This window comes from Microtus ochrogaster, unplaced genomic scaffold (genome assembly GCF_000317375.1).
Source record: "Microtus ochrogaster isolate Prairie Vole_2 unplaced genomic scaffold, MicOch1.0 UNK155, whole genome shotgun sequence".
NCBI lineage: Eukaryota > Metazoa > Chordata > Mammalia > Rodentia > Cricetidae > Microtus > Microtus ochrogaster.
In genome coordinates, this window is record NW_004949253.1 from 39,860 (window position 1) to 51,249 (window position 11,390).

General features: G+C 40.4%; 2 gene segments (V, D, J or C); both read right to left on the reverse strand.

Annotated features, from left to right (window-relative positions):
* LOC106144471 overlaps positions 1-7,228 on the reverse strand; it is a 10,431-nt gene extending 3,203 nt beyond the window's left edge. The window contains 2 exon segments of the V gene segment in view: positions 6,754-7,064; positions 7,153-7,228. Of these exon segments, the coding sequence occupies positions 6,754-7,064; positions 7,153-7,198 (357 nt within the window).
* Positions 7,229-10,764: 3,536 nt separating this feature from the next.
* On the reverse strand, positions 10,765-11,293 carry LOC106144472. The segment is given in 2 exon segments: positions 10,765-11,147; positions 11,248-11,293. Coding segments are annotated over 2 exon segments (429 nt in total).
* Between the last annotated feature and the right edge of the window lie 97 nt (positions 11,294-11,390).

Here is an 11,390-nt window from a genome sequence, read left to right on the forward strand (position 1 = left end):
GGGGGAGGGAAATGGGAGGCTGGGAGGAGGCGGATACTTTTTTCCTTTTCTCAATAAAAAAAGAAAAAAAGATACACAATAGGAGAGATACATGCATAAAAAGCCTCTAAATAAGACAGTGTTTTTTAAAAATTGCACATAGGTTTAGGAGAGAGAAGAAAAAGAGTATAGAGAGTTATAAATGGAAGTAATGGTTTCTAAAAAAATAAAACAAAGTCCTTAAAGAAGCAGAAGCAGAGTACAGACAGTCATACATTAAAGAAACAATGGTAATAAATATTTAAAAGGTATTAGAGTAAAAACAAATAAGCCACATAAATATGGAATATACACAGAAAGTCTGGATTAATTATTCAATTGTGTTTTCTTTAAATTTTTTTGACAGTGAAGGAACTAAGAACAGAGAGACATTTCATTGTTTGGGCTGTTAAGAGAAACCAACATAAAGGTATCTTGACTTCAAAATTTGGGTCTAAGGATTTGTGGCTTTGGAAAAGAGCTTCTGCTTTTGTTTCCACAGAAGATTAGAAACTGTGGATTAATTCCAGACTCATGTGGTTTGATTAACCATGAAACCCAAAAGGTCTCTATGAACACCTTCTAAATTTGCTTCACCCAATGAAAAGCAGGAAGCAGTTTAGTTAGAAATACACACAAATTCCCTAAATGAATGTTTATAAATTCTTGTTTACATTTAAAGGGGGATATGATATAGAGATGAATATGTTGCATTGGTGTAGATATTGGTCTATTTATATAAATTTAATGTCAATTTTTTTAAATGTGTACTTCTGATTAAGGTATTGTATATGCTGTTTATTTAAAATGTAATGTATAATTAAGAAATATAGGTTAATAGAGAGTCAACTATAATAATCAAGCTTGTTGTCATGATAGGTTTTCTAGATATATAGAGATAAATTTGTTAGATAGCTAATCTTTAAATTTTTCAAATACCTATTGAATATGGCATTTTAAATGTTTTAATAACTTAGGACTTTTCATGACAGTATGACACATTGCTGGCAGCATTAATTACTTTAAGAGGAAGATGGACATCGAAGAGATTCCTCATGGAGTTTTTTAGTCATTTGCTCAAGAATATGCTTTTGCCTGGACTGCTTAACTGGACTTGCAGGACCCACAGAAAAATTATTACTGAAGTTGCTTAAAGAAGGTGAGATGGTCCTTCAGGTTGTCTACTTCAAGAAAGAGTCTGCAAGACATTTTGCAGGACACAGAAAAAAAAAGTTACTGACAAAATGCCTATAGAGACAAAAATGTCTTTAAAATTTCCAGCTTCATGGAAAAGTCTGCTGGATACTATGGGTCTGTGGGATAAAGATTGGATGCTCCAAAGGTACAGAAGAGCTTTGGGTGACCTTCTAAGTAGTGAGATGTCTCTGTCAATTCTAGAGTTTTGGAAGTTGCTTACAATGCATTTTCTGTTTACTTAGGTAATATTATATTCTTCTGGAGTCTTTGATGGAGGTGAAGAATAGGTAGTTTACTTTTCCTTAGTTATGGTTAAAGATAATATAGATATAAATATTATATCTGTAATTCTTGCTTAACACTTTTTATGCATTTTTCCTGTGTTAAAGTTAAAGCCTTCTTTTTTATTTAAACAGAAAAGTGGAGGTGACATGGGAGCCCCCTCTGTATGCTGTGATTACCATTGGGTTAATAAAGAAACTGCCTAGGGCCTGCACAGGTGGGAATAAAGGTAGGTGGGTAAAACTAAACAGAATGCTAGGAGAAAGAAGATTGAGTCAAGATTCACCGTGTAGCCACCCCGGAAACAGACATGGTAGAACCTTGGTAGTAAGCCACTGTCATGTGGTGATACACAGATTAATAGAAATGGGTTAAATTAAGATGTAATAACTGGTCAGTAAGAAGCTAGAGCTAATAGGCCAAGCAGTGATTTAATCAATATAGGTTTTTGTGATTATTTTGGTTCTGGGTAGCCAGAAACAAACAAATTGCCTCAAACAATACATTCTCTATGGATGGATACCTTTCCCAGCCTACATATAGTAGATAGTGTCTTAGACCTTCCCCAAGGCAGTGTAACTTAGCCTCTCTGATAAGTGGATGGGGATGGGGTGGGGTGCGGGGGTAAATTCAGGGGTTGGGAGGAGAGGAGGGAGTGGTAACTGGGATTGGTATGTAAAATGAAAAAAGATAGTTTCCTTTACTTTTTAAAAAAATAAATAAAATGAAAACCTACTCTTAATGTGGTTTTGTTCTGTAAATACTCAACACTCAAACATCCCAAGGCTCATTCATATATGGTTCCTATATAACAGAGTTATATGTTTGTAATTCAGCAAGGAAGTCTGGCTCACAGAAATCATGTATACAATTATTGAAAGCACCACAACAAGCCAGGCAGTGGTGGTGCACACCTTTAATCCAAGCCCTCAGGAGGCAGAGGTAGGCAGATCTTTATGAGGCCAGTCTGGTCTTCAAGAGCGAGTTCTAGGACAGGCTCCAAACCCACAGAGAAACTTTGTCCCAAACAAACAAACAAACAAACAATGAAAGCAGCATAATATTATTTTTCTTCAGAAGAATATCTGAGGCATGGGAGCATCCTCTTCTTTTCAAAATGAGGAAGGCCACATGCTTTCCTGTGTTCCTTCCCACACTTTTGGCATTTCAAATTGCCCTGTTGAGAAATATCAAAATGAAATTGTCCCATGCCATGTCTTAAATTTATTATATCCTCACATAGTTTACTAACACTGTATTGAACCTGGTGTTTTCATACCATGTAGAGTTCTATGGTTTACCTTGTGGATCACATGACCTCAGAGTATGGCCACATCAGGAGTCTCCTTTATCACCCACATGCATATGTTCTCATATGTACAATCTTTTTTTTTTGTTTTGTTTTGTTTTTGTTTTTCGAGACAGGTTTCTCTGTGGCTTTGGAGCCTGTCCTGGAACTAGCTCTGGTAGACCAGGCTGGCCTCGAACTCACAGAGATCCGCCTGCCTCTGCCTCCCGAGTGCTGGGATTAAAGGCGTGCGTCACCATCGCCCGGCTCTCATATGTACAATCTTATTTATACAGAAGACACCAAGGAGGAAGGAAAACTTCACAATATAGTTAATTACTAACAGATCTGTAAACCAGCAACATAAACTCTTTGATTATTCAGGTAAAGCATATACTTTATAACCTTTTGTGGCATGAAACTATGTTGATGATTCCTCTATCTACTCCACAAATAGAACCATGTGAGAAGTAAGTCTTGGGGGTGGTGGTAAGAGCTTTGACCTATAGGAAGCATCAACACATTCTAGCACTGCTTTCACCAACAACTCAGCTCAGGAGCAAAAAAGCCAAGACAAATAGATGGGGTCTGTCATGAGACAACTCAGCTTGATTATTGAACTCTTTTTGGAAACACGGATATTTTGTAATATTTGACTTCTTTTTTTCATTTACTTTGGAGTAGCAATCTTTTATCCACTGTTCTTAGTTCTCTCAGTATCCTCTGTCTGAAGATTCACATCTAGGTCATGATCATACAGGGAGTATATGAACAGTGGAGCTTACAGGTATTAGCTATAATAAACAATGCTGCTATGAACATAGTTGAGCACATGTCCTTGTTGTATGATTGAAGCATCCCTTGAATATATACCCAAGAGTGGTATCTCTGAGTCTTGAGGAAGATTGTTTCCTAATTTTCTGAGAAATCACTATACTGATATCCAAAGGGGCTGTACCAGCATGCACTCTCACCAACAATGCAGGAGTGTTCCCTTTACCTCCAAGCTCTCCAGCATAAATTATCATTGGTGCTTTTGATTTTGGCCATTATTACAATTGTAAGCTGGAATCTCAGATTTGTTTTCATTTGTATGTCTCTGATAACTAAGGATGATGAGCATTATGTGCACCTCAGCTGAAGAAAGGATAAGGAAAATGTGGTACATTTAAACATTGGAATACTGCACAGCAGAAAAAATGATGACATCTTGAAGTTTGCAGGAAAATGGATGGAGCTAGAAAAAAATATATTGAGTGAGGTTAACTAGACCCACAAAGACAATTATCATATATATTCACTTACAAATGTGTTTTAAACATAAAACAAAGGAAGCCAGCTTACAAACCACAGTACCACAGAACCTAGCCAACAATGAGGACCATGGTGGTGTACGCCTTTAATCCCAGCACTTGGGAGGCAGAGGCAGGTGGATCTCTGTGAGTTCGAGACCAGCCTGGTCTACAAGAGCTAGTTCCAGGACAGGCTCCAAAACCACAGAGAAACCCTGTCTCGAAAAACCACAAAAAGAGCCGGGCGGTGGTGGCGCACGCCTTTAATCCCAGCACTTGGGAGGCAGAGGCAGGTGGATCTCTGTGAGTTCGAGACCAGCCTGGTCTACAAGAGCTAGTTTCAGGACAGGCTCCAAAGCTACAGAAAATCCCTGTCATAAGAAAAGGGGAGGGGGGAGAGAGAGAGAGAGAGAGAGAGAGAGAGAGAGAGAGAGAGAGAGATACATGGATCTAATCTACATGGGAAGTAGAAAAAGACAAGATCTCCTGAGAAAATTGAGAGCATGAGAACCCTGGGAGATGGTTGAAGGGGAAGGGAGGGAGAGGAAGTAAGGGGATCAAAGAAAAAAATGTGTAGCTCAATAAAACCAATATAATAAAGAGAAAAGAACTATGGTGTTTAGTTCTCTGAATAAATCCATTAACATAGGTTTAAAAAGAGTTAACCAAGGTCTGATGGAAATAAGAGGCAAGCAGTATTATAGCCAGTCTCAGACATCAGTGTGGATGGACCATTTTCCAGTAACTGAGTCATTAATTAGCTCTGCTGTTACTGTGAGCTGTCATAGCCATGACAGAAGCCTTGGCTTCCTGTTGGTCAGGAAAAAGTCCTCACAGAATTGTATGGACCTGATGCTGGAAGGGCAGTGCAGAGAAGATGCAATTGCTTTGTAGACAGTCTTGTCTCCTGTCTGCAATTTGTAGATGCTTTGCCTAATGGCTGACCTTACCAATACCAACCTCTTTTCTGCCATTTCCTAGAACTCACAGAACACTAAAGAATCCCAGCTTCAGATATGACAACATCAAAGGTAAGAAAAGTTCAAGACAACCTGAGTATGCCTTGATCAGTTCTGAGGTGTCATCACATTTTCACTGAAAAAAAAATAACATACTCTGGTTTCTAAAGCTTATATGTTCTTTCATAGTGACACTATCCTTACGAACCTAGCATGCAGTGAGGAATTATCAGAACTTGGTTAACTCTCTTTAAAACCTTTGTTGAGAGGCAGTGTAAATAACCTGTGGGAAGGAGCCTGCAGGAAAGAAAATGGATGGGCATGTTAAAAGAAAATTCCCCAGTCCCATTAAATTAGGGAATTATATGAGTAAAAACAACAAATTAATATTGAAGAAAACAAAGGCCATGCTATCTGTTGAGTAGATTAGGGACTGCCTGCAGCTAACTGAAGATCAGAGAGTGACACTGGCTGCATTGTCCTCACAGTCTCAATGATGGAGCCTCACACACATTTTATTACCAGTTCCACAGCTGTGTCTGATGTACACATATTATGTGAGGATGAAGTTGAGAGTGAAGGCCATGAGGGGTCTTAGGTCTTTGACACTGCCTGATTTCCTTGTTGGATTCAACTTAAATTCCAGTGTTATCACCATGGTAAATATTGAGACCGCCCTGAGTCTAGTAAGAGACTATTTCCAGAGCCTTTGGCCCTTTCAGGATGTGATCCCAGTCCTCATACATTATCACTTCCTCCTTTTGTGATGATTTGCATTTTGTTCTGATCAGAGGATAACATGTATTTATAAAAGTAACCCATAATAAAGTTGTGGAGATTGTTCTGTCATTCCATTTCTTGCAACAAAAGAATCCCTGAAAGAAATCTATACTCCTAGTTGCCCAACTACAAAAAAGATCAGTGTTGCAGCCAACACCTCTGGGATGTAGAGACACTGTTACCAGTGTGGAACACTGGTCAACAAGTATATCCATTTGGTGAGATCTGGGGCCAATGAAACATTTGTCTCAGACATATGGTGTAGGCTGATGGAGAGAAACATTTCATATCACCGTGTATGGAATTAAACTTATATATAAACACTAACTAATACACACAAGCGTAAAATCATAGAGAGACACACTGACAGACACAGTCCCACATCCCAACAAACACAAGCAGATAAAGAGAGATGGGGTGCGCGGGGGGAGGGGGGACAAAAAAGGGAGTGAGTGAGAAGATAAGAGCAACTGAGACAAACATAACAAAAAATCATAGCACATCACAATGAAGAACATATATCAGAATAAAAGTTTTTACACTTTAAGGATTACTATAAATTATACCTGTAGAGAGAATCCCTGGGCGTGATTTGGAGAGTCAGCCCAGACACAGAGGAATCCAGCCTTTTTTAAATTTATTTATTTATTAAAGATTTCTGTCTCTTCCCCACCACCGCTTCCCGTTTCCCTCCCCCTCCCTCAATCAATTCCCCCTCCCTCGTCAGCCCAAAGAGCAATCAGGGTTCCCTGCCCTGTGGGAAGTCCAAGGACCACCCACCTCCATCCAGGTCTAGTAAGGTGAGCATCCAGCCTTTTATGCATCTCTGGATAGGCTCTTACCTGACCCAGATCTCTGGTTGGTCTCTGCGCCCCCTGCTGGTCATAAGATCCCTGCAGGGAGGTTTGTGTCTGATCTCACAGTAAATTTGCATCACTGTGAATCTGGTACAGTAATACATGGCTGTGTCCTCAGACCTCAGACTGTTCATTTCCAGGTACAGAGTGTTCTTGGCATTGTCTCTGGAGATTGTGAATCGGCCTTTCACAGCATCGGCATATTTGATGTCGCTACCACCACCACTAATATATGCGACCCATTCCAGACCTTTCCCTGGAGCCTGGCGGACCCAGTTCATGTAATAATCACTGAAGGTGAATCCAGAGGCTGCACAGAAGAGTTTCAGGGACTTTCCAGGCTGCACTAAGCTTCCTCCAGACTCCACCAACTGCACCTCACACTGGCCACCTGGAAACACAGAAGACTGTCACTGAAGCTATTTTTTCTTTTTCATGTCCACACAACACACAGACAACATCTCCTCTCCATTAATTACCTCTTAAAATAACAGCAAGGAAAAGCAAAATAAGCCAGAAGTCCATGGTAAGTGAACTTTGCTCAGTGCTGATCACTGAATGGGAGGACCAGGGAATCCAGGACTGCAGTCTTCGGCCAGAGCTGCAGGCTCAGGGCAGGCCTGGTTTTCATGGGCACAGAGAAGCCTTATTTGCATGTCTTCCTCCTGTAGCAAGCTCTGGAGTTGGACCCTTAGAGGAACACAGTGCTCAAAGCAGATATAAGGCATCAAAGACAATGACAATAGTTACAGAGACTGACATAGTAAAGAACCTTTATGTGCACTTTTATGCCTCTCTGAACAGGCTCTTCTGTGAACCAGAGCTCTGTGAGTGTTAGCACCCCATGTTGGTCATTAGGATCCTGCAGTGAGGTTTGTGTTTGAACTCCCAGTAGTATTCAATCACTGTGTGCTTTGTAGAGTAATAAATGGCTGTGTTTTCAGACCTCAGACTGCTCATTTGCAGGTACAGTGTGTCCTTGGCATTGTCTCTGGACAGGGTGAATTGGCCCTTCTTGGCATCAGTGTAGTAGATTGAACTACTACCATCATTAATGCATGCGAATCACTCCAGCTCCATCCTTGGGGCCTGGCCTACCTAGTTAATCCAGTAGTCGCTGAAGGTGAAACTAAAGTCTGCATAGGAGAGTCTCAGGGCTGTGAGCCCTGTAGAACCTTGCTACACAGCCTGCCCCAATACTGAGGGGACTTAAGAGAACCTTCATACAAAAACAGATGGAAACAGAGGCAATGACTCACATTGGAGCTCTGGACTGAGCTCCCAAGATCCAGCTGAAGAGTGGAAAAGAGTAAGAGTATGAGCAAGGAATTCAATGCTATGAGGGGTCCATTCAATGAGATAGTTTGCCTGAGCTAATGGTAGCTCACCAAATCCAACAGGACTGGGAGTGAATGAGCATGGGAACAAGTCCTTCTGAATGTGGGTGACAGTTGTAGCAGACAGAGGGGCCACTGATAGTGACACTGGGATTTGTCTCTACTGCATGTCCTGGCTTCTTGGAATCCTATTCTTTTCGGATGTATGTCTTGCTCAATCTAGATGTACTAGGGAGGGACTTGGACTTTTCACAATGGAGGGAGGTGGCCTCTTGTTTGTCCCTGCTGTCCGGCTGGCTTATACCCAAAATAATTGCACAGAAACTGTATTAATTAAAACACTGCTTGGCTGTTAGCTCTAGCCTCCTATTGGCTAACTCTCACATCTTGATTTAACCCATTTCTATTAATGTGTTCACCACAAGGTTGTAGCTTACAGAGAAAGGTTTAGCTTGTCTGAGCTGGCATCTCCATAGCAGCTCTCTGTCTGATTTCATCCTCCCAGAATTCAGTTTTGTCTTCTCGCCTACCTAAGTTCTGCCCTATCAGGCCAAGTAATTTCTTTATTGATTAATGAATGAAAGCAATACATAAACAGAAGACCTCCTATACCACAACGTGATGGAGGATAGCCCACAATATACAAGTATTTCCCCAAATCCCTGAATGCCACAAATTGGGATATCTGATATTCAGATCAAGGATCTGTGACTCAGATAACATTGCACAGACCACAAAATTTATTTCATTAAATTATTATTTAAATTAAATTATTAAAGTCACTGGGATCTTAAGGAACTGAAATGTCTTCAGAGGCTTCATTGGGGTAAGGGAGGCTCTGGTTCTGAAGTCAAACCTTAAATCTCAGCCTCGCTGCTCACCTGATGGCAGAGCAGGTTTCTGTGGTCAGATGATGCTTTGGTAACCTCTGTAATGTAAATTATTTATAGATGAAGAGAAAGTATGCATCTCTGAAGCAAGCACACAGACATTCAGACACATACACACAAATAGATACACAACAGAGAAAATCCTTCCTAAAAACACACATAGAAGGGCAGATGGATGTATGTACAATAATATCATAAAATATTTGAAAATATTTTTCCACCTATGTTATTTATTCTACTTAAAAACAAATCACCATGCTCATTCATAATGTACTGTGAATTCATTCATTTATCCCACTACCCTCTCTTCCCTTTCTCTTCTTTAACCCTCTGTCCTCTCCTACTCTCATGTCTCTTCTTTTCTCTCCTCCCTCCTTTCCTGATTTACTGCATCAACTCCACTTCTTTTTCTGCTCATCCAGAAGTGAGATTGCAGGGTCACGTAACCTTGTGTAATTCTCTGAAGGACCCCACAGTTTTCATAATGTCTCAGTAGAACCACATTCCCATTTCTTAGCACAGTCATCCCTTCTCCTCCATTCCCATAACACTTGGTCTCATTCTTTCCTTGGGTAAATGGCACTCATATCATTGGTTACAGACAACTAATTCTTTTGGGTTTAAGATCCATTTCTGTGGTTATGAAAAAATGTTAGCTTTATGTAACCTCTTCTGCCCACTTTCACTGGTCAAGGGGAGGCATCTCAATCAGCAGATGGAGGGCAGAACACGGTGTGTTCATGAGAACATCACCTCTCAACTCTGGGTTCCCAGATCTATCTGATAACCTCCTGACTCAATACTTAGAGAAGTGAGAGAAAGGAGTTTTTCTTGGAAAGAAATTTTAAACTGTTCTCTTGGATGACAGAAATCTTGTTATAACATTTAACGGGGAGTACTGATGTTTCAAACTCAGTATTTTTAAATAAAATTAATAAATATATTTTGAAATATTAGTATTTGAATCAAGGTCATATAAAGTACACAATAACTAGACCATTGGGGCAAATCAATGCATTGAATGAGAACTTTTCAAAAATACACTGTTTTAATTAGTGGTAGATTTTTCTGTGTGGGTAGTGTAGTGCTCATGAAGATAAACAAATACCACAGGGTCCACTAGACTTACATGTGGTTCTGAGCTGCCTTCATCCTCTAGGGTTTACAATCTTCTTTGGCTTATTTGGGAAATTATGCTGGTCACTGAACAGGATTATTTTGCTCTGAGTGATGATCTGCATTTTGCTCAGGTAAAAGCACATCCAAAATTTAAAAAGCAACTATAATGAGGCTGATAAAATCAAGTTTTTGCCACACAAGAACACTTCAGTGTATTCTAAACACAGAACACAGAATCCATAACTATAAAAAGAAATGGATATGGCAGCCAATGAAGTATACCATATAGGCAAAGTAGAGAATGAACAATCAATGGGTCTCACAAGAAAACTAGTCATTGAGAACCAGGCCCAGTGATAGAATTTATCTCACAATAAGTCATACAGATTGTTAGGAAAGATTCATCATATGTTTACACACCCATCCATATACACACACATGTACATGGAGAGGAGTGAGAGAGAAAGATTGAGAGAGAGAAAGAGGGACAGAGACTGACACATAGAGATAGGTAGACAGAGAGGGGTAAAGGGAAACAAGGAGAAACACTATAATAAATAAACAGTCACAACACTACTGGAAACAGAAATTTGAATAATCATTCGGACATCCAAGGATTACTGCACACTATATCTGTAGAGAAAATCCCTAAGTGTGATATGAAGAGGCAGTGCAGACATGGAGAAGTCCAGTCTTCCATGCTTCCTTAAGCAGGCTCTTCTGTGACCCAGATCTCTAAGTGCTCTCAGCGCCTCCTGCTGGTCCCGTGTTCCCCAGAGAGGTGTTTTTGTCTGAGCTCACAGTAACATTCACTCATTGTGTCTGTTGCACAGTAATACATGGCTGTGTCCTCAGACTTCAGACTGCTCATTTCCAGGTACAGAGTGTTCTTGGCATTGTCTCTGGAGATTGTGAACCAGCCCTTCACAGCGTCAGCATAGGAGGTGCTACTGCCATCATTACTAATGTATGCGACCCACTCTAGCCCCTTCCCTGGAGCCTGGCGGACCCAGTTCATCCAGGAGCCACTGAAGGAGAATCCAGAGGCTGCACAAGAGAGTTTCAGGGTCTTTCCAGGCTGCACTAAGCCTCCCCCAGACTCCAGCAATTGCACCTCACACTGGACACCTGTAAACACAAAGAATTCTGGTTAGAAAACTGACACAGAAGACATTTTTTCTCTTTCTCGTCTCCACACAATACACAGCCTCTCATCTTTATGAATTACCTTTTAAAATAAGAAAAAAGGAAACCAATATGAGCCTTAAGTCCATGGTGAGTGTCCTGTATTCAATGTTGAACTCCGACTGGGTTGTCTCCTTCGCCAGAGCTGCCGGGTCAGGACAGAGCTCGATTTTTTTTTTTTTTTTT